Raw genomic sequence first — 27,159 nt, 5'->3', positions numbered from 1 at the left:
TGGTGTGGCCCTTGTGGCAGCCAAGCTACTGTAGTAGTAGTAGTAGTGTGTGTGTGTGTGTGTGTGTGTGTGTGTGTGTGTGTGTGTGGCGGAGCCGTTGGGGAGACCCAGTACTGATGTCTACACGCCTCAACAATCGGCGACTGGAATGGACTGGGCACGTTGCGCATATGGATGATGATTGCACCCCCTCCAACTCCTCTTTGGGTGGCTGGCTACCTGTGCCTCGGCCTTTTTGTGGTCCCCGACAACGGTGGAAAGACACGGTGATGACCGACCTCAAGTTTGCACTGCAACAGCCATCTCAGTGGTTCATCCTTGCTCAGGACCGCCAACAGTGGAGGGAAGTACGGGTTGCCCCTCAGTCGAGCTCCACCATGCCCAAGTCTGTGCATTGCGCAGTGTGTGGCCGGAACTTCTCACGGGTCTCTGATAGAACGCGGCACAAGTGCACCACTCAGAGACGGCTTCCCATCCAGCTCCAGCATGGATCAGTGCAGTGCCAGAACTGCCAGAGGTGGTTCCGCAGCAAGGGTGGCTACTCTGTTCATCGATGCCAGCCTGTCACGAGTTCTCCTACACCAACAGTCAGTCTGTCTGTGCCACTTTCAGCTTGTTGCCAGCAGCACTGCCCAACATGTCAGCGATGCTTCCGTTCTGCGGCCGGGTTCAAGTGTCACAACTGCAATCGTGGTGCGAGACCATCTGCTGCGGAGAGAGCAGCTCTGCCCCTCAGCTGCCCACATTATAAACGCAATTTCCGCCGGCAGCAGGACCTAGCTTGATATTCGCGGTCCTGCTTGTGATCCGACTCCCGTTTTCTGGTCCCCTTTTCATAGGGGTGACACTTGCCCATCTGGGCAGTCATGCTGCTAGTAGTAGTCGTAGTAGTCGTAGTAGTAGTAGTAGTAGTAGTAGCAGCAGCAGCAGCAGCAGCAGCAGCAGCAGCAGCAGCAGCAGCAGCAGCAGCAGCAGCAGCAGCAGCAGCAGCAGCAGCAGCAGCAGCAGCAGCAGCAGCAGCAGCAGCAGCAGCAGCAGCAGCAGCAGCAGCAGCAGCAGCAGCAGCAGCAGCAGCAGCAGCAGCAGCAGTAGTAGAAGTAGTAGTAGTAGTAGTAGTAGTAGTAGTAGTAGTAGTAGTAGTAGTTGTAGTAGTAGTAGTAGTAGTAGTAGTAGTAGTAGTAGTAGTAGTAGTAGTAGTAGTAGTAGTAGTAGTAGTAGTAGTAGTAGTAGTAGTAGTAGTAGTAGTAGTAGTAGTAGTAGTAGTGTGTGTGTATGTGTGTGTGTGTTTGCGCGCGCACATGCGTGCGGGCATGCGTGAGTGCAAGTGTGTGTGTGTGGTGCCAGCTAGTTCGGTCGATGGGTAGACTTATGCCTGATTGTGTTGGGTATGTTGCAAACGGGCTCGGCTGTTTGAAGGTGTAACGTTGTACCTGCCACCTTTGTTCGTTCCAGGGTCAATATACTTTCTATTTTAAGTATACATACCTGTTAACCCAGAGTTTTGTACACTTTTGGGGATTTCAGGGTGATTTCCCCGAAGTTTTGGGGATTTCAGGGGGTGTCGGCCGTTGTGTGGTTCTATAGACAATTGAGTCATCTTTCCAAGATTCCTTTTGAGTCCCTCTCCCCTCTACCGGGGAGACCCACGTGACCAGTTTTGGCAGTGAGCAACAAGTACAAGTACAAGTGTGTGTGTGTATGTGTGTATGTGTTGGCGTGTCAGGGGGGGGGGGGGGGGCTGGTGGTGAAATTACACCCTACGGAAACATAAAATTCATGACTTTTTCACGTGACTTTTCTGTTAGTAGCTCTGCTCGACAAAAGTGTATCATTGGAAGGGATACATTTCAACACACTCAATGGACATGTATTCAAAAATCTGCAAGATCGATTGATGGGAATAGAGTCTCAGTCTAAGTTGCCATTGGAACGAACCAAAATGGCAGGTCGATCTACGCATTCTCACACGTCACAGTGCAGCTTCTCCACGTCCCAGATCGTCTTCGCTGTTACTAGTACTTCAAAGTATATGGTTTACACATGTGCCTTCCCTAGCATCTCTCTATGTAAGTAACGCTCTTTCTTTTTTAAACAAACGGCGAGGAGACAATAATTTGATAACCGCAATCAATAAAATGAGCTGAACCGACATTTGTGTACTTTATTCATGAAATGTAAAAACGGTGGAGACGATGTGCAATAAAACGATGAAAAGAAATGGTGTAGAGAAAAAATATGGATTCAAACAAGTTTTCGTACAACACTTATCAGGAATCGTCGTTGTACTAAAGGACACTGAAACAAAATTGAACTATTATAGAAAATCTAAATTAGAGAAATAACACTAAGAACAACAGTAGTGAAATTTACAAGTGTGAATTTAAACAATCAAGGCGAGAGCAATAATGAATGCGTGTGCTAACAATAAACTTTCAAATGGAAAAATGAACAAACAAGAGAAAGAAAGAAGGGAGGACAAAGTGATAACACATAACAGCAGTACATTTCACCTAGAACATTAACAGCCAAGCTTGGCCGCACCAAAACACGACACGTTACTTGAACAATTTCAACCCAATTATACTATCTTTCTGTACACACAAATTAGGATTATACAGACGCTGATAGATAGCTTCCAACACTTTTAACTTCAGTCCATAACCATGACGACCACGGCACATTACAGGGAACGAAGCGTCGGAATACGAATTGCAACAATCAGGACTAGCTAGCAGATGATTGTACACTGAAGACTTGCTACCACGAAACTTACTCACAACACTAACACTCTCACCGGCACTCTCACCATCACTCCCATCATTACTCTCCGACTCACTGCTCCCTCCGCCGTCCGTTCCATCCTAAGCTTCCTCTGCACTCTCTCTGTCTCATCCATCCCGCCTGACCGGGTCCATTGAAGTTAACTCGGCCTTCACTCTGCTTTCACGTCCCTCCTTTCGCCCTTGTCCGTTGAGTGCGTAGCTTCTGTTGTAGTTGGTTGTTGATCGTCTTGGTCGTTCAATCATGGGCTTGGATGGTGGATTAGTTGTGGTTGCTGTAGATTGCGCTGTTGGTGTTGGTGAGGGAGCTGCTGATATGCAAGGTGGGTCCTTTTTGAGTCGGCATTTGTATTGTTAATGCCGCTGTCAGTGTTGCTCGCGGTCTGCCACTGGCAAGCTCAACCGCCGCAAGAACCGATGGCGGAGGATCAGGAGGAGGCAGTGGGACTGGGACCGCAAGTGGCACCGCCTCAGCCATAGCCGCCGGGGGCACTGACGAAGGAACCACCGACGGCAGGAGCAAAGGCGGCGACAGAAGCCGACCCGATGAGCCACCACGCCCATTCTCCTCCACCACCGCCACCAGCGACAGTGGAGCAAGCACAGTTTGTGAGCTAGGATCCCCGAGTTGCGTAGGTAACGGCTGTGTGGTTAATGGTTGTTTTCTAGGTAGCCCTCGTTTCGGTTGTTCTTGTTGTGCGCAAGGTGGAAGTATGTGACGTGGTGTGTGTTGATTAATGCATGCGTTCAGGTGCTGAACAGTCCTACCAACATACCGACTAGCGCATTGTCAGCATTCAAAGTTGTAAATAAGATGACTACGGTGATGGGCTGGTAGGACATTCTTCTGCATCGTAAACCCACGCATCGTCGTAAAGACTGGCACGACGTGTACTGCGTAGTATGTTTGACGAACAACAGACTTGACTGCACTACAAACTTTAGTCGACTCCTGCCCTTTCCACGGCAAACATAAAAATACGGGTACATCGAGCAGGACCAACCATAGGAGCCTTCGTAGTTAGTTTGAATTTCAACAACTTCTGCAACAAAAACTCAGGGTACCAAGTTCCTCCTGCAGCTTGCAGGACGAACAAATACGCTTCGCACGATGTACAACGCACTAAGTTTACTTTATTTTGAGACGAACAATAAGAGTCATATACAATGTACTGACCGGTAAACGTCGGCTTTTGATAAACGGTTGTCAGAAAATCACTACTCATTTTTTCCACAAGCACATCTAGAAATGACAATTTGTTGGACTGTTCATGCTTTCTATTTTCTTCTTCATTTTTCTCTTTTTCCCTTTTTTCTCTCTTTAATTAGCATTTTTGTTCTCGGTCCGTGGTTGGTTTCACCCTTACTTCCTTTTTATTGGCTATTTTCATTATGTGCCATGAAGTGCAAACAGTAAATAAATAAATAAAAATCTAGGGGGAGACCGCGGTGACGCTGGTACTCATCGCCTCCGCTCTCGAGGGTGCCCGGAACGACGACGCGTACAGGAAAAGCCAAACATTTCACATGTTATCTGCATTGTAGTCGTACCATCACTTCACAACTGCAACTTGTATGCGACCAAGAAGACATCGGAGTGGAGGTTGCTGAACAGAGCGAGATCTTCCACGTTGAAGACGCGGTAGCAGACGACGACTTCGAATTTGAACTTTTTAGCTTTGCAGTGCTGCGCGAAGTGAGTCACTTCTTTGCGTTATGGAGTTTTCACATCTTGCTGTCCTGTTTGCACTTTGGCTGGTGTTTTCGGGGATGACGCAGATTCCAAAAAGTTAGCTGCTATCCCTTTCATACTATTCTTTCTCCTCAGTACCTTTGCCCTTCTCTTTTTCATTCTGAACCAAAAACTGTAAACGACGAGCAGTTAGCCCAGTTCTTTTGTTGCATGGCAAAGTGCCTGTTGTGTAAAAAAATGCAAAACATCGTCACTCCCATTGCTTGACAGCACGACACCCTTGCCTTGCGATGACTATCGTCTTTCCAGAATGTGAATCATGCCTTCCTATGGTTCCAATAATGTCATCTGTCGGTCTTTCATGCCAAGAGAGCCACACAGAGAGCAACAGAACAGCAGCGAAATTTAGTCCAAAAAAGTCGGAGAAAGTACTTCCTCCGTATACAAAAACTTCGTGACTTTTTTTGAACGGTGTTTTTGAGCAAGAACCTGCTCAACGAACGGTGCCAAAGGCTGTTATCGACAACTCCCGTCCATGTCGAGGTTAGTTTGGTTGATCCCGAACAGATTCTCCACGGACGCCATGCGTGTGAGGACGTTGCGGACAGAAACTCAAGAGTCAAATGCAATAAAAACTAACACTTACTAAGTTACTTGCTCGAAACTGACACAGTGACGAAGTGTAGCTCGTGGCTGGAACACGGAGTCGAGTCACGCGGCACTCGCTGCCCGGAAAGTGGCCAGGCTCGTACTTGCGGTGCGCGGCCCCATAGTCATCTACGCAGCGTGAGAACATAGATTTGTTTCGCTCGCACGGCAAGATGAAACATTTCAGTCGTCGTGCAACCAGCGCAGACTCAGGATCAGAATGTCGATGGCCTGGCTTTCTTCGCCTCTCTCCAGTCAGACGTCTCTTTTGTCGCCAAGGGGAATCGTAGGGACCTCCTCGAAGCCATTGTAGAATGCTTGGGAGGATTATCCTGGCGAGAAAATGCGAAGCGTGTGGATGTGCTTGTACGACTCGTTTCACGGCATAATGGAGGTCGCGGGTTGGAACCACTGAATATAGTCGACACCGATTCGTACACAGCTCTAGAGATGAAGAGGACGTAGCCAAAGTCCAGCATCGGATCATCACTAAAGGTGACAAGAATCTGAACGAAATGCGAGCGGAATCAGCGACTGTTGGCGATGCGGAGTCAGCGTCGTCAGGTGACAATGACATGAGCGACGAAGACTCTGAAAAAACTCAATCTCATTCGTCTGAGTTGCTTTTTTCTTTGTATATAGCTTGTAAACAGGTTAGACAATGCCACGAGTGTTATTCCGAGTCAAACGGAACAATTCCAGAGCTGTGCGCAGCTTTCAAAAAAAAGTCACGAAGTTTTTGTATACGGAGGAAGTACCAACATGGTTGTCATTAAAATTCTGAAATTGGTCCACCAAGGGCAACCTTAGTCTCGTCCTGACGTTTCCTTCATTCTCCTGGGTTTTTCCCAATAACCAGTGCATGCCGAAGTAGGTGGTGTTAAGTGTGTGCGGCAAAATATCGAAAATAAAGACCAACAAGTAGGAATTCATTGGTCAGAACAAAATACGTCAAATAGCTGTGGCGTGTAAACCACTTTGAGTAGTAGCGTACTCGAGCGATTAGTGCACTATTTTTTAACGTCCACCACAGATGGGGCACTATTCAAGATAGGGCACAATTCAAGAGAGGGTAACATGTTTTCAATGCTGGCACATTTACTTCATCCCGCATAAAAGCAAAGAAGGCAACGAAACAGAGCCTAAAGTTTACTGCAACCTATCAAACTCAAAAGAAAGGGCAGCAAGAACTGTGATTTTGATTCTGAAACCACCAGTTCAATAACATGGACAAAAGCAGTATAAAAAGATCACCAAACTTGCACATGAGCTTGCTTCCAAGCCGGGAGGGTGGGGATGGTGGGGGAGGGGGCACTATACAAGAGACGGGTTTCGTTTCCACTGGCTCTTAGAGACTGGGGCAAATTCGAGATAGGGATCTAATCGCGTGAGCACGGTATTGGTCAATTAATCGGCCTTGCAAGCTGTTGCATGGTGCAATCCCAGCACAACTTAGTATGGCTTCTGTTGTAGTATCGCTATCATCGTCTCCGGCAATTGGCGTCAAAGATTAAAGTTATGCAGAACTGGGGCAACAAGGCCCAATCTGACTGTGGTACTGAGACATTCAACGACCAGACACCTAGCTCCAACACATGTACCAAGCACCAACCAACAACTTTCCAACTTGGACGACTCAGGAGTGCAAAATTCCAAATGAGTGGAGTTAAAGTGCAACAAAGATGTGCACAAGCTATGTTGCGGGGTAACAAAGAATGCCGAACATTACAGGATGATTAATGAGACTAGTAAGACAATCGGACGTACCGGTCTTATTCCAACTTGAAAACGCAAAGTAACAGACCACCCAACCCGAAGGTATGTAATATACATGACGAGCGGAAGCCAAGCGAAGACGCTTTATTTTTATTTTTACTTCCTCCGCGTCATTAAATTGTCGCTTCCCAGAGAAATTCTTCGAATTTATTTTTTCCACTCGAAAGGCAAAGAAATCAGCTAGAAATTGAGGCAGAGCATTGTCGACGGACCAAGCTTTAGTTTGTGGCCTCCCGCTTCGCTTCACTTGCAGCTAAGGTCGACGTACTCATCAGAGTTTGAGGCAGACCCTTCAGCACTCAATATGCTGAATAAGACGCTCGTTCAACTTCAGGTCAAGAAACTTCGTTTTCAAATGATCCATGCCTCCAGGTGGCTGGCGATGAAGGCAAGCTAGCATTTTTCAGGTACACTGTAACGACCTTCCAGCAGGATAGGGTAAGCAGTTCCGCACCTTCTTTCCTTGGCAAGCGCTTCGCTGATTTTGTTGGTGTTTTCAGATCTGCTACCTTCGCAGCAACGTGCACCACAAGTAGCGCATTTTAGGAATTTGAGAACACTTTCTACTTGCCATCGTCAACATCAGCATTTCATATTCAGGAGAGATAACAGGATTCTTATACCCGAGCTTTCAGTCTTGATAAATGCCCAAGGAGTGATGTGGGACAGCACGAACTCCAGAAAAACGATATGCGCTCTGGGGCGGAATAGTGCGGAGCGCGATGAATTTTCTTGGTGCGGAAGAGAGCTCCGACAAAGTCCGAGACCACCACGGCTTCAGTAACAAGTAGGCATTCTGCAAAAAGGGTCGCACCAATGTTCGAACACAGAAAACAGCGATTCCGACAGTCTGACTAAGACGAGTCAAGTCACAAACATTGCGATGTGAGAAGCGACAATTTTAATGACGCGAAGGAAGTACAGTGATCACAGCTCACAGGCAAAGACAAAAATTGCATAGTGGGAGCATAGTAATGGTGAGGCTTTTTGCCCTTGACGTCATGGGAATTGTGACAAACATGCAGAAAGGTTCCTACATCACTTCACGTTGGTGCAAATATAATGGGCAAGTTACTAACTTAGGGTTGGTTCGAGTGTTGCCGGAGTATTGCCGGTGCGCGATGGGAGTCACCAGCAGGGGGCCTCTTGCAACCCGCTCCCAGCTCATTGTGATTACTTGGTCCGACTTATTTAAATGTGCGCTTCGCTTCAAAACTCAAGCATATGTACAAAGGAACACCTGTACTAAAAAAATCAACCAAGAGACGGTAGATAGATAACTTCTGTTTCGTTTCTTGTCCTGACCTTGTAGTTTTCATTGCTGCTGGTGTCTCAGGGCGCATCTGCAAGTGCGTCAACCTGCAAAACGCCGACAGATTTTTCATCTCCTCCAAGCTACACTGCGCTTCCTTGATTTTTTCACTCCATAGCCACGATTTTGACGATCGACTTCGCCTCCTCCTCGTGCAGTACGACTGCCAGAATGGTGGCAATAGGTGTTTTCGCCTGACGCTCCGACGACACCTTCAAAAAGAGGCGAACAAGTAAACCACCACGCATCAAAAATCACTTCTCATCACCATGTTCCGTGCGCGTACTGCGTCTGATCTGCGGCGACCTGACCTGATGGTCATGCATGCAGTCAGACCATGCGTGCTCTTCCCTGCCAGTTTCACGAATCCACTGGCCCTGGAGACTGGCGACCTTGTGACGCATCGCGATCGCGGCTCCGAGGACTCCGCACCATTCACGCACCGTATCCTTAGGATAATTCACCCTTTCCGCGCTTCAGTTTTCTAGCCAGGTTGTCGCCTGCAAGTCGACCTCAAGGGCGGTTATTTATTCCGTTCAACTTCTCGACGATCTCTTCTGTGATCTTGAATCGTCGGCCTCCACATCGTGAACGACTGCGAGAGAGATCAGCAAACTGGACGGAGCGATGCTGGTGCTTTCTGCACGAGTTTCTGGATGACGCTTTTGCTGAAATTCTTGCCAAGAAAACAGCGCATGCAGCGATTTCAATCCGCCAGGAGGCACTCGAGAACGACCGCGCAGGAGTTTCTCCATCGCAGTAGGGTGTTGATTTCAGCACCAGGCCTTCTTTGTGTTGCGCGAGAAGCAACAGGAGTCTTCTTACGACAAAATTTGCACGCAAAATGCTCGAGTCGACTAGGATCCTGAGCCGCTGCCTCCGTTGAAGTTGGCAACATTTCTTCTTCAACATCACAAATCGACAACTAAAGGATAGTGTTAGGTAGCTGGATAGTTTATTCCGTCCTGAGATTTTTTGAATTTGTTTGGTTGACGTTCGAAGCGAAACGCACATTTTAATAAGTCGGACCAAGTATGTGAACTAGTGCAGTCGTAACAAAATCATACGGTAAATAATCGCAAGGCACCGGTGGCAAAGTTGGGCAGTGTCCAACTCTTGTGATCTGCTTCGGCCTTGATCAAGTGCAATTTTGACCGAAAGTGGTTTGTGAACCGTTCACACCAGGGACCGCCGGTGCCCGGAGCCAGATTTTGTCAAAATTTCAAACCAAGACTCGTCCTAAATTTTCCTAAATTTAAGGTAAAGATGAAGTCAGTTTGCCATTCTTGTAGTCGCTTTAAGAAAGCATAATAAGTCAGCATACCTAACCGTCCTTCTCGGATGATTAGCTTGTCAGTTGTGCAAATTATGAGACAAAAATTAATATAATTCAAACAAATAAAAAATGTGAAGGAGGATACATTGGCAAGTTCTTGCAACATCATCAACGTTTGCATGCATAATTTCGACAACATCGCTTACTGCAATAAAAAGTGTAGAAGTAGTTTCATAATCTCCAGTAAAAGGTAGCACCGAGTGGCCATCACTAAAAGCCCTTGAGCTACTGAAGAAACAGGGACTTCAACCTTCAGTTGACTAACCTGTTGTACCATTTGAGCCCATTCTGTACTACTTTGTAGTAGATTCGGTACTCGAACTGTATGCCGGACGGATCGGGAGGTGGCTCACCGCCCGGTGCTTCCCTGCCCCAATTTGGCTTAAATGAACCAACCGTTAGGTAAACTTTTAAAAAGATATTCCACAGATGTACGTTTCTCCGTATTGCTGGTGACGGCTCAACAGGTGTGCTTGTCTAAAAATGTATCGTGACTTTAGGGAGGCTGTTGGTCATAACTTTCAACATTATTTTATGCTCCTCTTATACATCAATAATTATTTCCTTCATCCCTTAAGGCAAAACTTTGTTGCATTTTTTGTGTTCTTGCATTGATATTTTGGTTGGCATTAGACAAATATGTCCGTGATCCATCCCCTACATAAGGTATCAGTGGTGTCGTCCATTGATCTTACAGGCATTTGCACCTCCGAAAGCATGGAGTCCTTTCGTAAACAACCAGTGAAGCACCACCGTTTCTTGACAGAATGAACCAGAACACAACTCCCGGCCAGGCGCATGACACCAAAGTGTGAAAATGAGAAGCAGTTTGAAAGGCCGTGTGGATTGAGGATGTGCCCAGAAGCCGGCTAGCCAATGCTGTACCAGCACAATGGTGCACGTCTGCACACAGCCAAAATCAACGCACGTGGGTTTGCCGGGCAGGGAAAAGCAAAAGTGTTCGACATTCAGGTTGTTGTTCAACCAGCAAAATGGTCCCGATCTCAATGTCGACGACTTGGCATTCTTCCGCAGCCTGTAGACAGACGTGTCTGTATTGCTTCTCTCATGTCATTCTGGAGAGTGGCGGAGACCACAACTACCACGCCACAGCAAAGGTCATGAAGCTCACAGCTGGAGCAAAGAACTTGGCGGTCTCCATGATGAAATCATGTCTCGGCAGTTTGTAAAGGCTGCGGAATAAAAGCTGGCAGCGCTGGAGGTGAAAGTCAGCAGGATGCAGACTCGATGTCATCAGGGAGTGAGTCGTCATCAGATTCTGACGAAGAGTGAAGCTAGACTACTTTGAAATGAGCTGTGTGACATCAGCAAATATCTATCTCCCATATGCTGCTTTGTAGCCATATATTTCTTTGGACTGAACTGCAAAATATCACAAAAATTATATTAACGGAGGAAGTACTTTTGATCGTATTCCACCCAAAGAGTAAGAATTGATAATGCCGTAGAGTCTAGTAGGGGAACTGTGAACAATTTTTTGTTTGTCTTATCTTGTAGTGCTTTGGCTCCTGATCAAGGTGGTATTATTCATTTTTCTCTCTGCGATGACTAGAAGTGGGTGAAAGCTTGAAAAGATGGTGTTCAAAATTGTCCAGAAGTACCGAGTGACGTCACCCTCTAGGATCAAGGTATATATGCAGGAACACCACCACCCTCTAGGATCAAGGTGTATATGCAGGAACTCCACCACCCTCTAGGATCAAGGTGTATATGCAGGAACACCACCACCCTCTAGGATCAAGGTGTATATGCAGGAACTCCACCACCCTCTAGGATCAAGGTGTATATGCAGAAACACCACCACCCTCTAGGATCAAGGTGTATATGCAGAAACACCACCACCCTCTAGGATCAAGGTGTATATGCAGAAACACCACCACCCTCTAGGATCAAGGTGTATATGCAGGAACACCACCACCCTCAAGGATCAAGGTGTATATGCAGGAACACCACCACCCTCTAGGATCAAGGTGTATATGTAGAAACACCACCACCCTCTAGGATCAAGGTGTATATGCAGGAACACCACCACCCTCTAGGATCAAGGTGTATATGTAGAAACACCACCACCCTCTAGGATCAAGGTGTATATGTAGGAACACCACCACCCTCTAGGATCAAGGTGTATATGCAGGAACACCACCACCCTCTAGGATCAAGGTGTATATGCAGAAACACCACCACCCTCTAGGATCAAGGTGTATATGCAGAAACACCACCACCCTCTAGGATCAAGGCACATATGCAGCTCCTAGGTGATGGGAGGTGAGTAGGTCAGACCTGACCAGACTCAGCCTAACGCAACAAAGAATTAGGTTGGAGATGGTGTGCTGATTCGATTAGCTGGTCTTATTTAATGCGAAATCTCAAAGAGCAGGAAAGCAATTCCAGGCCACTGGCAGCAACTGGCTCGAAAGGAACGGCAATAAACCCGCATTGCGCCAAAATGCGATTGCAAAGCAATGCTAATGCAAATGGCAGCAACTTGTTCATGATGAGCCGCAATTAGCGAAGCAAATCACCAGTTATAAGCGATAGAGCTACATAAAGCAGCAACACTATCCCCTCACAACCCCTGCAGCAAGCAGTTATCAAGGAGTGAGATTCACCAAAGTAGGTCATTTCATGGACAGAACGTACCGATATTTGTAACTGTCCATGTTAGAAATCAGATTAGCTCACTCACTGAGGCAAGCCCAAGCTGAGATCTTTGACTTAGTCTCCATAGTAACGTGCATATAGCGTAGGCACACATCCCTCTGCCACCTGGCGGCAAGACAAATCAGTGAATCAGGTATTCTTGCCAATTAGGTATCCCTGCCATGGCGGCGGTAGTAGTGGCACAAATTCGAAATGAGTGTGCCGAGTAAAGTTCGGTGTTTGGCACCGCAGCACTTTCAAGCAGGAAGTGGACAGTCCTGGTGAAAAACACCTCTGGAAAGCGGCATACCCTTGCCAAGTGGACAGTACTGGTGAAAAACACCTCTGGATAGCGGCATACCCTTGCCAAGTGGACAGTTCTGATGAAAACACCTCTGGATAGCGGCATACCCTTGCCAAGTGGACAGTTCTGATGAAAAACACCTCTGGATAGCGACATACCCTTGCCAAGTGGACAGTTCTGAGGAAAATGCCTCTGAATAGCGGTATACCCTTGCCAAGTGGACAGTTCTGATGAAAACACCTCTGGATAGCGGTATACCCTTGCCAAGTGGACAGTTCTGATGAAAAACACCTCTGGATAGCGGCATACGCTTGCCAAGTGGACAGTACTGATGAAAAACACCTCTGGATAGCGGCATACCCTTGCCAAGTGGACAGTTCTGATGAAAACACCTCTGAATAGCGGTATATCCTTGCCAAGTGGACAGTACTGGTGAAAAACACCTCTGAATAGCGCGCATACCATTGCCAAGTGGACAGTACTGATGAAAAACACCTCTGGATAGCGGCATACCCTTGCCAAGTGGACAGTTCTGATGAAAACACCTCTGGATAGCGGCATACCCTTGCCAAGTGGACAGTTCTGGTGAAAAACACCTCTGGATAGCGGCATACCCTTGCCAAGTGGAGAGTACAGATGAAAAACACACCTCTAGATAGCGGCATACCATTGGTAAGTACATGTAGAGGATCAGATGCATTCTGACTGCCAATCATTGTCAGGTAGTGTAGTGTACAGAGGGAAGTAAGGGCAACTAGCCGGACCAATGACAATTTGGACTCCCTTCCAAATTGTTTGTTTGCTTCTTTTATTTGAATTCGCTTAGAGCACAGGCAATTCTGCCTTCTCACCAGAGGAAAACCCTCCGGTTCCTGCTAAGAACAAATAATTATAATATTATGAGAGAAGGAAATATTATAAAGAATCATAACATGATAATTCAAAAGCACAAAGTTTGTATATAATTCAAATGGGTGTGTGTATGTGTAAGCATGCAGTGAAGAACACACAGAGAAAACATGCAGTAATGTGTAGGGATGCCGAGCAAGGTGGTTACAAATTACAATTAATTCTGTTCAGAGCCAGTTTAAAGGCAAACGTCGCACTGTGGAGGCGAATATCGCTGGGAAGGGCATTCCAAAGAGTGCTTCCCACAAATGTCAATGACTGACGACCGGAAGGTGCAGGAAGGAAAGGCACTTGCAGTAGCCGCTGTTCCTGTCCTCGAGTAATTCGGCGATCATCCCGGGATGCTTGACCTGTATTAGCCATCAACTGAAAGTAGGTGCAGAAAAGAGGACTGGCAAGATCATGTAGGCAACGGAAAACAAAAAACACAACCTTGTAGCTAAAAGTGTGAGTTAGGGATCGAATAGATAAGCGCACGAGGAGGGGGGCTGTGGATGCACGGCTGGAGAGTCGGAAAATTGCACGAATTCCGGATTTGCTGGATTTGATTAAACGACTCTGCAGCTGCTGTGTCAACGACGGGAAGAATGCATTGGATGCGTACGTTAGTCGTGCTTGCACAATGCCAATGTACCAAAGTCTGCGGGCTCTTATGGGCAGAGATCGCCCATGGCGCCATAGCTGGCTGATGGCGACTGACGCCTTCTGCACAACACTGGAGACATGTGGCTGCCAGGATAGCTGATGCGTCAGTCCTTGATCTCTTCAACAGTATGATTATGCTGCCTGATTTAAATCTGATGCAGTCTGCCCGCAGGCCCTCGATCAATTCGAAGCATCTTGGCAACAGACGGATGTCGAAAATGCAGCAAACTCAAGAAGAACGCAGTCAAGCTCAGCCAAATTGGGGACGGGCTGGTGGGCATAAACAAACTTCCTTAGAATAAGCAGGGTTATGGGCAATATATGCTTCACTGCCTCAATCACGTGTCATTGTTGGACAACCATCAACACTGCCTTGATAAGCCAGGTCTTGGCCAGGGGATCCTCTAGACCCTGTTCAATGTGTGCATTTCTTACATCTTCCAAGTAAATAGATATCACACAAGGACAGACACAGCGAGCAATAAAGTGCAAGGTAGCAAATGACAAGATCAGAAGCTGAGTAAGGTTGCAGATTGCAAAGGGATCAAAGCCAACAAAAGAACATTCACAGGCAGAGTCTGGTGCATCTGATATCAGCAGCAATTACACAGGCAGTTTACTTGGTGACTTCGATCACAAAAACACAGGAAGATGACCGTGGTCTGGGTTTATCTGGGCTACTGGAGCATGACAACGAAATTCCTGCATAAGAAAAGGAGAAAGCCAATCGGCAGTGACATTCTGGGAGCTAGCAGTGTGCATCCGATTTCCACTAGATGATGACATTTCGGAGTTTGAAGCTTGAAGACGTTTCAGCAAAATCTGATGCTACCCCTCTCAGTGCAGGCTGCTACAAGGGGCATATACATCCTTCTACTCAATAGACTGCAGCATGTCACTGTGGGTGCTGTTCCATGAACTTTGAGTCAACTTCCCGTTGTAAGCACCTCATCAATGGGTGCCATTTGCATCTGTGTGTAGTCTGAGGTCTAGTGATAAGGTGCTATTAGGAGGAATGACATGGGCAACAAACAAGAGCTTGTCCAATAGGGATTCGAGTTGGTGTTGGATAATTTCTGGCTGCTGATTGTGCTGGCCAACACCAACATGGACATCCTGGCCTAGGGCCGCACACAGTCCAGGATGATACCGAGTTAAGTCAATGATCTCACAGAACCTTCCACCTTTGCTGGCGCTAGTGACACGAATAGATAGAGGAAGGACCGCAGCAGGATTACTAATTAAGGCTGTGCAACAGTTTGGCCAGTTTAAATGTTTAGAAAATCGTCCTAGGAGTTGCAAAGCGTGGCATTAGAGAAATGGTTACTGACAATCCACTCTATGGCTGAGGCAACTGAATCAAAGAGATTGGCAGAGTTCAAGCAAAGTCCAAATGCTAGAGCACGTTCGTACTATTAACTGCCTCGCCAGAATATGACAAATAGCAGGTGGTCTTCAGCACATGAATTGGGATATGCCAGAACACACTTTTGATCCCTAGCTTCACAAGATACACTAGCTGAGGTGGGGCCATACTAGTAGTTTATGATTTTCACACGTTAAGATGTACTGAGCAGAGTATGGGAAAGGAAGATTATAAACGCATGCAACAGGTATTTGCAGTTCACGTTGGGATCTCGTGATCCCCTCTACTGGGCTGGCTGTTGGTGATCTTTTGCCGGAATATTTGTTACGTGGATGATCCTTGTCACAGCGGTTGCAAATGTAGATGAGCTGGCAAATTGACCATATGCACTTGATGAGATTGAGGTTGAGGTAGATGACGGCGCCTGCATTGTTGCGGGTGAGCAGCGAAGATGATGCTGTTTGGGCTTGGTGTGCTATTTCGAGATGAAAGAAAGGACACGTGTTGTGTTCAGACACCAGGTGAACAAGGTTTTCATGACATACATTGAGGCCTAGCTTCGCCTGGGATACAGAGTGGCCAAGTATTTACGCCAATGGTAGCAAATTGCTTGCCTGGCTGGGAAGCGAGAAGCCTTCAAAAGCGCTGATTTTACAAAGCCTCTGTGAAATACTGCCTGGTGACCTGCAAAATCCATGCACTGGAATAACAGCCTTCCTGCAGTGTGATGGAAGTGCATTACTAATCACAACATTCATATGGAGATAACCTGCTGCCGACCAAGTTGTGATAGCATGCAGACGTCCACGAGCCGGGCGAATGGTGCCCACCACCGCTTCAACTGATATTGCATCACCGGACGAACTAAATTTGAGGAAAAAAGACTTATGGTTATCAACTGCCTCCAAGGTCTAAGGCAACAGTTGGTCAGAGAAGTTCCAGCAGGATATGAACCTGCTGTCATCATATTCCCAAGCACCTATCTTGATCACCCAGCCAGCAGGGAGTTGATTATGCAGCACTCACGCCGTTGTCGGCTAACACAGCTGGTGACGCTAGTACTGTCCATGGTTGCGGCAAGACAGAGGTTCCAACCTTGTCCGTGATGGTAGAATGAACTTCATCCCAAATTACTTCTCGAATCCCAGCTGGACCCAAAGTGGACGAGGGGCCGACTAGCAATTCGCACATGCCCATGGTGAGAGCGGCAGAGTCATCTGAATGCTGTGTACTCCATGTCATACAGCAATCTCTGAGCCAACATGCACAGGTGTCACTGAAGTCTAAATTTTGAAGCGTACATCTATTTCAGAAAATCAGATGCTAATAAAAGCAAGTCCACAGTAGACGACGGCATTGTTTCAGGCACCAACAGCCATCAATGAAGTCTGATTTTGAAGCGTGGAGATGAGAGAATGAAAATCTGATTCTAGCACAAGCTAAGAGTTGCCAATAATATGACTTTGCAGTGTAGCCAACATCAAAAAAGAAAGCGAAAGGAAGCAAGCAGTCATGCACATGCACGAACGACACCATGTTGGTTGGCGTTAGCATGGAAGATCCATGTGACATGTGATGTCAGGCTAGGCATGCGCAAAGCTCTGCATTGGCAATGCAAGTGGAATACCACATAGCACTTAACCCTTGCCATGCTGGGCCCCTTTTCTCCAATCGGCCGGCTGTCCAGCGCACTGACTCTCTTTGTGTAGTTTGCGCACACAGCTCTGAACGAAATTTATTCTCATTTCACTCCACCCTGATGGATTTTCATCATCCTGGGCTCGTTGGAAAGATCAGGACCAAGCGAATCCATCATGGTAGATCTCAGCGACATAGACACACCAGGGCCACTTCCACCTCCTCTCCAAACTACTCCTACGTGCCTCGGAACGGCACAGCTCAATTTCACGTTCTTGTTCATCATCTTGCCCAAATTCAACCGATTTTCACAATTCGAACTCCGCTGGAAAGCTGAGATCCAAGCAATTTATTTGATGTCCATCACTCATGCGTCATGCCAAAGGGAAATCCCCCAGCCTGCTCCAAATAACTGCGAAGTGATAAACCAAAAAAATCGCGTTTGCTCCGGGCCGTGATCTCGGTGTTCATCATGTCGCCGCTCAATGAGTCATTATCCTATAGCGACGAAATTTGTATCTTCGGAAAGATAACCTCAAGACCTTTCCTTTGGTGTATTGATTGTCTCTATGTGTCACGGATTTACCATAGTTTGTACACTGATATATGCACTGCGATATAACCCTTTGTGGACGGACTGTACGAGTTTTGATCTAATAATAATAATAATAATAAGAAGAAGAAGATCGAAACTTGAAACGCGAATTTTTCTGGGCGCACCGCACGTTTTCGGCGATATTTTTTTACACAAATCGAAAGATGAAATCCATATCTTTCCAATGGTGCTAAATTCGCCGGGGGTCCCTAGTCAAAATGTTGACGAAATCGGCCGCGCAAGAAAGAAATTGAGAGCTTCCGCGAGCATGCAGAACTAACATTGCAGTACGAGTACTGTCATGGCACGACGATACCGACGATGCCATCGGCATGATTCTGAACTGGAACTCTAACGTGGACAGTTCTGGCGACCTACTTGACGAGTCTGATGACGACGAGTTCGAAGTGGACAGTGATAGTGATGATGATATCCCAGAAATTCAAGAAAACAATTTATCTGATGGATTGGCTGATACTGCTAGTAGCGAGAGCGGTGGCGAGGATGATGTTGGACAGCCTATCCTATCTACTTTCCAAAAATGTATGGTGGTGTATTGGCTAATGCACACCTATTTCGAGTTGTTACTGAGTTTCGCATGTCGCTTCTTTCCTGTACAAATTTAGCAGTCCATAAAGGGATAATGTGCGATTTTTTGTGCATATATGCGCTCATGGTCAAGCACGTTATGTTTCAGAGCGCATATATGCGCTCCTGGCTCAAAAAGGGTTAAGTAGCGGTGCGTGACAAATGCAAACATGCCAGTATGCATTCTAACACAAAATAACTACCCTAATTGCCAGAGTATAAAGCACACCAGAGCATAATACACAGACCTAATTTTGCCAAACTTTAAAGCAACTCAAGGTATATCCAGAGTATATTACGCAGTCGTGATTTGAGAATATTTTTGATTACAAAGACAGTACTATAGTGTGATCAGAGCCAACATTTTCATAAAAATTACATCTGTAAATGCAAGTGTAACATATGGGGTTTCATGCACATCTTGCATTTGCAGTGTAGCTGGCGGAAGACACCAGAAATGTATGAATATGTTTTGTGTAGAGTCATTGACTCAGATGTGGTAAATTTGACTACAGTGAGATCCATAGTCATTAGACTACTTTGAAAGTGCACATATTCTCAAATTCCGGAGCGCAGTGTGCACAAGTGACTTGCGGCCTGAAATAGCGTATCTAAAGTTGAAAGTTGGAAGTTAGGTTGAGTTGGGTAACTCCGCTCTTCTTCCTCGCTCACCGGAGGAATTTCTCTAGTCTCCTCGCGCAACTGGGGAGCACTCCAATGGAGAGAGAAAGATTTTTATAGGGCGGCTTGGTGTGAGAGGTGAGCTGAGACTTGACGGCGCTAACGGCGAATATCAAGACCTTACGGCCACGGAGCTGCGGGACTCTGCGCTGGTCGTCTATCCGTGTGGAGGCAAAGCAAACGCGGGCAACATTCTGCTGAAGCGAGCGTGGAGCTGAAGCTGGATTGGTGACTGACGTACCTGCTTACTCCACAACACCGACGCATAATGATGTACAAGACTTCGTGAGTATTCAACTCAAATTCGTGTTCCGTCAGCGTCAGTATCAGCAAGTACAGTCATGTAGTACAATTTGTTCCCAAAATAACTTCGGGACAGTCTGTTCATGGTTTTCATTTGTATTGGACTCGTTCTCTACACTTGCGATAATTTAGCGGCAATTCTAACGTTGTAGCGTTGTTCTCTTGTAATTGAGTGGAACCTGTATTGAGTAACTGAGTTTTATGTTTCGTTACATTGTCGTCAGATCTCCTGTGTACCGGTTTTGTGGCGCAATGATTTAATATAGCCATTATATTTGGTCGTCTCCATTCTTGTGCAATCATGCATATGTAGGTTGGTTCTCTTCATGTTATTGTGACCAATTTCATAGATGTTGGTTGCCTTGTTGCTTTCTCTCCCCTCTCCTCTCACCCAAGCCATTCTGCATAAGCGAAGCTGTGGACGCAGCATACTGCTGCTACACTTCAACGCGGGAATGCGTATAATAATAATAAAGTTTGAACTACACTCTGGAAAACACGGTACAATACTAGTGTGACAAAAACTCACCCTGATCTGGCCTTCCATGGTAGCTGATACAGCAGTAACTGCAGACTGCACATCACCGATTTTTCCATCCAAGTCACTTCGCATGTCAGATTGAACTGCAAAGTTGTCAACAAAAACACACAGACAAATAACAAGTAAAAAGTTTCCTCTGAGACAAAAAATGCGATAGTACTCATAAAAAGGACACACTTCAGGCTCTTTACGAACACCTTGAAAGTTTTTGGTTTCACAAGTATACTTTTAAGCCTTCTCATCAGGTGAAATACAGGCAAGGGAAAAGGAACAGGAACAATGGATTAAGTAGTAGTAGTAGTAGTAGTAGTAGTAGTAGTAGTAGTAGTAGTAGTATTTATTATTTTACTAGGGCAATCCCCACAGACTGTGAGTCTTTTTACAGGGTACCCTAGGTAAGTGCGTGAAATAGAGCTGAATGAAGAAAGCCGTAAATGCGTGAAATAGAGTAAAGAAAAAAGAAAACGGTGGCTGCATACTGTGCCATTATGTGTTGCAAAAGAGGCTGCGAAGAGTACTGTTGAACATTGCAAAGGAGGCTGCCTGGCGGCATGCTGCTGGAAGCGAATTCCACCTGTCAGCAGCCAGGTAAGGCAAAGCATAGAAACCGTACCGTGACGAAGCATTAGGCAGTGCTAAAGCCAGGGCGGACTGTCCCCTGGTCAAGGCATTGGTATGGTTGCTATTTGATCTAAGTACAAAAAGCTCAGCAAGTAGAGGGCTGCGGCGGAGTACAGTAAGGAGGTGGAAAAACAGCGCAAAGAAGAAGATAGCTAATGTTTGGAGTATTATTACAAAAAGAATGAAGTTGAAGACACCACTGCAGCTGTACTTATTGTTGATAAATATGGTGGTAAAGACACACCCGGCAATATGGCGGTAAACACACGCCTGCCCACACACGCTCTCTAGGCTGCAAAGTTCTAGCACAGAGCTCTCCTTCTCACCACCACCACCACCATCAGTTCGCGCCTGGCGCCTGGTCGATGCATGGTTGGCGATATCCGGCATAGCAGGCTGGTACATCAAGTAGCGCATGGCAAATAGAAGATGACACAGCAACGACATAGCTCGATTGCGACGTACGTTTCGTTCCCGCTGGACTTATCAGGCAATCTTCTTCTTTGATGTCTTCATACGGAGCTTGACCCGTGTGGCGTGTGTTTACCGCCATATTGCCGGGTGTGTCTTTACCACCATATTTATCAACCATAAGTTCAGCTGCAGTTGTGTCTTCAACTTCATTCTCCCGAGTCAAGCTCCGTATGAAGACATCCAAGAAGAAGATTGCCTGATGAGTCCAGCGGGGACGAAACGTACGTCGCAATCGAGCTATGTCGTTGCTGTGTCATCTTCTATTTGCCATGCGCTACTTGATGTACCAGCCTGCTATGCCGGATACCTCCAACCATGCATCGACCAGGCGCCAGGCGCGAACTGATGGTGCTGGTGGTGGTGAGAAGGAGAGCTCTGTGCTAGAACTTTGCAGCCTAGAGAGTGTGTGTGGGCAGGCGTGTGTTTACCGCCATATTGCCGGGTGTGTCTTTACCACAATATTTATCAACTATTATTACAAATACCAAACAAGGCCTTTCTTATATCCATACTATCCCTACACACACAATATAGCTATTCTTATATCCATACTATCCCTACACACACAATATAGCTATTCTTATATCCATACTATCCCTACACACACAATATTGCTATTCTTATTTCCATACTGTCCCTACGCACACAATATAGCTATTCTTATATCCATACTATCTCTACACACACAATATAGCTATTCTTATATCCATACTATCTCTACACACACAATATAGATATTGCGTAACAGCAAGGTACACTTGTGCTTAATGAAATCTAACCCAAGTGCAACACCATCTCCCTGCACCAGTTCTGGTACTTGTGCATGTGCAAGCCGAGGTGCATTCCTTCCCTTTCTAAGACGTCAAAGGTATGCAAGTTGAGGGCAGCAACCATCAACTTTGTTCTGATTTCACCGATTCTTACAGAACAGCTGTTAACTACACATGCATACATGCACGCAACCATACATACACAAAAACACCATACATACTGGTACACATCCCCCCCCCCCCCCCCCCCCCCCTAAAGGGACAAGAAAAGTTGGTTACTGTTCTTTCACCAGGCTGTCGCAAATCACAGTGATAATTGAATATGACAGCATACATGCCTGACAAGGTAGTCAGTCGGGGATAGACTGGTCACTAGTCACACTGGTCAGTAGGGATAGACTGGTCACTAGTCACACTGGTCAATAGGGTTAGACTGGTCACTAGCCACACTGGTCAGTAGGGGTAGACTGGTCACTAGTCACACTGGTCAGTAGGGGTAGACTGGTCACTAGTCACACTGGTCAGTAGGGGTAGACTGGTCACTAGTCACACTGGTCAGTAGGGATAGACTGGTCACTAGTCACACTGGTCAGTAGGGATAGACTGGTCACTAGTCACACTGGTCAGTAGGGGTAGACTGGTCACTAGTCACACTGGTCAGTAGGGGTAGACTGGTCACTAGTCACACTGGTCAGTAGGGATAGACTGGTCAATAGTCACACTGATCAGTAGGGATAGACTGGTCACTAATCACACTGGTCAGTAGGGATAGACTGGTCACTAGTCACACTGGTCAGTAGGGGTAGACTGGTCACTAGTCACACTGGTCAGTAGGGATAGACTGGTCACTAGTCACACTGGTCAGTAGGGGTAGACTGGTCACTAGTCACACTGGTCAGTAGGGGTAGACTGGTCACTAGTCACACTGGTCAGTAGGGATAGACTGGTCACTAGTCACACTGGTCAATAGGGTTAGACTGGTCACTAGCCACACTGGTCAGTAGGGGTAGACTGGTCACTAGTCACACTGGTCAGTAGGGGTAGACTGGTCACTAGTCACACTGGTCAGTAGGGGTAGACTGGTCACTAGTCACACTGGTCAGTAGGGGTAGACTGGTCACTAGTCACACTGGTCAGTAGGAATAGACTGGTCACTAGTCACACTGGTCAGTAGGGGTAGACTGGTCACTAGCCACACTGGTTAGTAGGGATAGACTGGTCACTAGTCATACTGGTCAGTAGGGGTAGACTGGTCACTAGTCACACTGGTTAGTAGGGATAGACTGGTCACTAGTCACACTGGTCAGTAGGGGTAGACTGGTCACTAGTCACACTGGTCAGTAGGGATAGACTGGTCACTAGTCACACTGGTCAGTAGGGGTAGACTGGTCACTAGTCACACTGGTTAGTAGGGATAGACTGGTCACTAGTCACACTGGTCAGTAGGGGTAGACTGGTCACTAGTCACACTGGTCAGTAGGGATAGACTTGTCACTAGTCACACTGGTCAGTAGGGATAGACTGGTCAATAGTAACACTGGTCAGTAGGGGTAGACTGGTCACTAGTCACACTGGTCAGTAGGGATAGACTGGTCACTAATCACACTGGTCAGTAGGGGTAGACTGGTCACTAGTCACACTGGGCAGTAGGGGTAGACTGGTCACTAGTCACACTGGTCAGTAGGGGTAGACTGGTCACTAGTCACACTGGTCAGTAGGGGTAGACTGGTCACTAGTCACACTGGTCAGTAGGGATAGACTGGTCAATAGTCACACTGGTCAGTAGGGGTAGACTGGTCACTAGTCATACTGGTCAGTAGGGGTAGACTGGTCACTAGTCACACTGGTCAGTAGGGGTAGACTGGTCACTAGTCACACTGGTCAGTAGGGATAGACTGGTCACTAGTCACACTGGTCAGTAGGGGTAGACTGGTCACTAGTCACACTGGTCAGTAGGGATAGACTGGTCACTAGTCACACTGGTCAGTAAGGGTAGACTGGTCACTAGTCACACTGGTCAGTAGGGGTAGACTGGTCACTAGTCACACTGGTCAGTAGGGGTAGACTGGTCACTAGTCACACTTGTCAGTAGGGGTAGACTGGTCACTAGTCACACTGGTCAGTAGGGGTAGACTGGTCACTAGCCACACTGGTTAGTAGGGATAGACTGGTCACTAGTCACACTGGTCAGTAGGGGTAGACTGGTCACTAGTCACACTGGTCAGTAGGGGTAGACTGGTCACTAGTCACACTGGTCAGTAGGGGTAGACTGGTCACTAGTCACACTGGTCAGTAGGGGTAGACTGGTCACTAGTCACACTGGTCAGTAGGGATAGACTGGTCACTAGTCACACTGGTCAGTAGGGGTAGACTGGTCACTAGTCACACTGGTCAGTAGGGATAGACTTGTCACTAGTCACACTGGTCAGTAGGGATAGACTGGTCAATAGTCACACTGGTCAGTAGGGGTAGACTGGTCACTAGTCACACTGGTCAGTAGGGATAGACTGGTCACTAATCACACTGGTCAGTAGGGATAGACTGGTCACTAGTCACACTGGTCAGTAGGGATAGACTGGTCACTAGTCACACCGGTCAGTAGGGGTAGACTGGTCACTAGTCACACTAGTTAGTAGGGATAGACTGGTCACTAGTCACACTGGTCAGTAGGGGTAGACTGGTCACTAGTCACACTGGTCAGTAGGGATAGACTGGTCACTAGTCACACTGGTCAATAGGGTTAGACTGGTCACTAGCCACACTGGTCAGTAGGGGTAGACTGGTCACTAGTCACACTGGTCAGTAGGGGTAGACTGGTCACTAGTCACACTGGTCAGTAGGGGTAGACTGGTCACTAGTCACACTGGTCAGTAGGGATAGACTGGTCACTAGTCACACTGGTCAGTAGGGATAGACTGGTCACTAGTCACACTGGTCAGTAGGGGTAGACTGGTCACTAGTCACACTGGTCAGTAGGGGTAGACTGGTCACTAGTCACACTGGTCAGTAGGGATAGACTGGTCAATAGTCACACTGATCAGTAGGGATAGACTGGTCACTAATCACACTGGTCAGTAGGAATAGACTGGTCACTAGTCACACTGGTCAGTAGGGATAGACTGGTCACTAGTCACACTGGTCAGTAGGGGTAGACTGGTCACTAGTCACACTGGTCAGTAGGGGTAGACTGGTCACTAGTCACACTGGTCAGTAGGGGTAGACTGGTCACTAGTCACACTGGTCAGTAGGGGTAGACTGGTCACTAGTCACACTGGTCAGTAGGGATAGACTGGTCACTAGTCACACTGGTCAGTAGGGATAGACTGGTCACTAGTCACACTGGTCAGTAGGGGTAGACTGGTCACTAGTCACACTGGTCAGTAGGGGTAGACTGGTCACTAGCCACACTGGTTAGTAGGGATAGACTGGTCACTAGTCATACTGGTCAGTAGGGATAGACTGGTCACTAGTCACACTGGTCAGTAGGGGTAGACTGGTCACTAGTCACACTGGTTAGTAGGGATAGACTGGTCACTAGTCACACTGGTCAGTAGGGGTAGACTGGTCACTAGTCACACTGGTCAGTAGGGATAGACTTGTCACTAGTCACACTGGTCAGTAGGGATAGACTGGTCAATAGTCACACTGGTCAGTAGGGGTAGACTGGTCACTAGTCACACTGGTCAGTAGGGATAGACTGGTCACTAATCACACTGGTCAGTAGGGATAGACTGGTCACTAGTCACACTGGTCAGTAGGGATAGACTGGTCACTAGTCACACTGGTCAGTAGGGGTAGACTGGTCACTAGTCACACTGGTTAGTAGGGATAGACTGGTCACTAGTCACACTGGTCAGTAGGGGTAGACTGGTCACTAGTCAACTGGTCAGTAGGGATAGACTTGTCACTAGTCACACTGGTCAGTAGGGATAGACTGGTCAATAGTCACACTGGTCAGTAGGGGTAGACTGGTCACTAGTCACACTGGTCAGTAGGGATAGACTGGTCACTAATCACACTGGTCAGTAGGGGTAGACTGGTCACTAGTCACACTGGGCAGTAGGGGTAGACTGGTCACTAGTCACACTGGTCAGTAGGGGTAGACTGGTCACTAGTCACACTGGTCAGTAGGGGTAGACTGGTCACTAGTCACACTGGTCAGTAGGGATAGACTGGTCAATAGTCACACTGGTCAGTAGGGGTAGACTGGTCACTAGTCATACTGGTCAGTAGGGGTAGACTGGTCACTAGTCACACTGGTCAGTAGGGGTAGACTGGTCACTAGTCACACTGGTCAGTAGGGATAGACTGGTCACTAGTCACACTGGTCAGTAGGGGTAGACTGGTCACTAGTCACACTGGTCAGTAGGGGTAGACTGGTCACTAGTCACACTGGTCAGTAGGGGTAGACTGGTCACTAGTCACACTGGTCAGTAGGGGTAGACTGGTCACTAGTCACACTGGTCAGTAGGGGTAGACTGGTCACTAGTCACACTGGTCAGTAGGGATAGACTGGTCACTAGTCACACTGGTCAGTAGGGGTAGACTGGTCACTAGTCACACTGGTCAGTAGGGATAGACTTGTCACTAGTCACACTGGTCAGTAGGGATAGACTGGTCAATAGTCACACTGGTCAGTAGGGGTAGACTGGTCACTAGTCACACTGGTCAGTAGGGATAGACTGGTCACTAATCACACTGGTCAGTAGGGATAGACTGGTCACTAGTCACACTGGTCAGTAGGGATAGACTGGTCACTAGTCACACTGGTCAGTAGGGGTAGACTGGTCACTAGTCACACTGGTTAGTAGGGATAGACTGGTCACTAGTCACACTGGTCAGTAGGGGTAGACTGGTCACTAGTCACACTTGTCAGTAGGGATAGACTTGTCACTAGTCACACTGGTCAGTAGGGATAGACTGGTCAATAGTCACACTGGTCAGTAGGGGTAGACTGGTCACTAGTCACACTGGTCAGTAGGGATAGACTGGTCACTAATCACACTGGTCAGTAGGGATAGACTGGTCACTAGTCACACTGGTCAGTAGGGATAGACTGGTCAATAGTCACACTGGTCAGTAGGGGTAGACTGGTCACTAGTCACACTGGTCAGTAGGGATAGACTGGTCACTAATCTGTAATCACACTGGTCAGTAGGGATAGACTGGTAACTAGTCACACTGGTCAGTAGGGATAGACTGGTCACTAGTCACACTGGTCAGTAGGGGTGGACTGGTCACTAGTCACACTGGTCAGTAGGGATATACTGGTCACTAGTCACACTGGTCAGTAGGGATAGACTGGTCACTAGTCACACTGGTAAGTAGGGGTAGACTGGTCACTAGCCACACTGGTCAGTAGGGGTAGACTGGTCACTAGTCACACTGGTCAGTAGGGGTAGACTGGTCACTAGGCACACTGGTCAGTAGGGATAGACTGGTCACTAATCACACTGGTCAGTAGGGGTAGACTGGTCACTAGTCACACTGGGCAGTAGGGGTAGACTGGTCACTAGTC

General features: G+C 47.2%; 1 protein-coding gene across 1 annotated transcript in view; it reads right to left on the bottom strand.

The window, feature by feature from the left end:
- LOC135811242 (tripartite motif-containing protein 2-like) overlaps window positions 1-27,159 on the bottom strand; it is a 191,246-nt gene that overhangs the window by 120,519 nt on the left and 43,568 nt on the right. Inside the window, exon 6 of the mRNA XM_065324442.1 lies at window positions 19,765-19,859. Within this exon, the coding sequence (XP_065180514.1) occupies window positions 19,765-19,859 (95 nt within the window). The remainder of the gene's footprint in view (window positions 1-19,764; window positions 19,860-27,159) is intronic.

The sequence above is a fragment of the Sycon ciliatum genome, chromosome 3 (genome assembly GCF_964019385.1).
Source record: "Sycon ciliatum chromosome 3, ocSycCili1.1, whole genome shotgun sequence".
NCBI classification, from domain to species: Eukaryota; Metazoa; Porifera; class Calcarea; order Leucosolenida; family Sycettidae; genus Sycon; species Sycon ciliatum.
The sequence above is the reverse complement of the archived record's forward strand: the minus strand, read 5'-3'. Positions and strand labels throughout refer to the sequence as shown.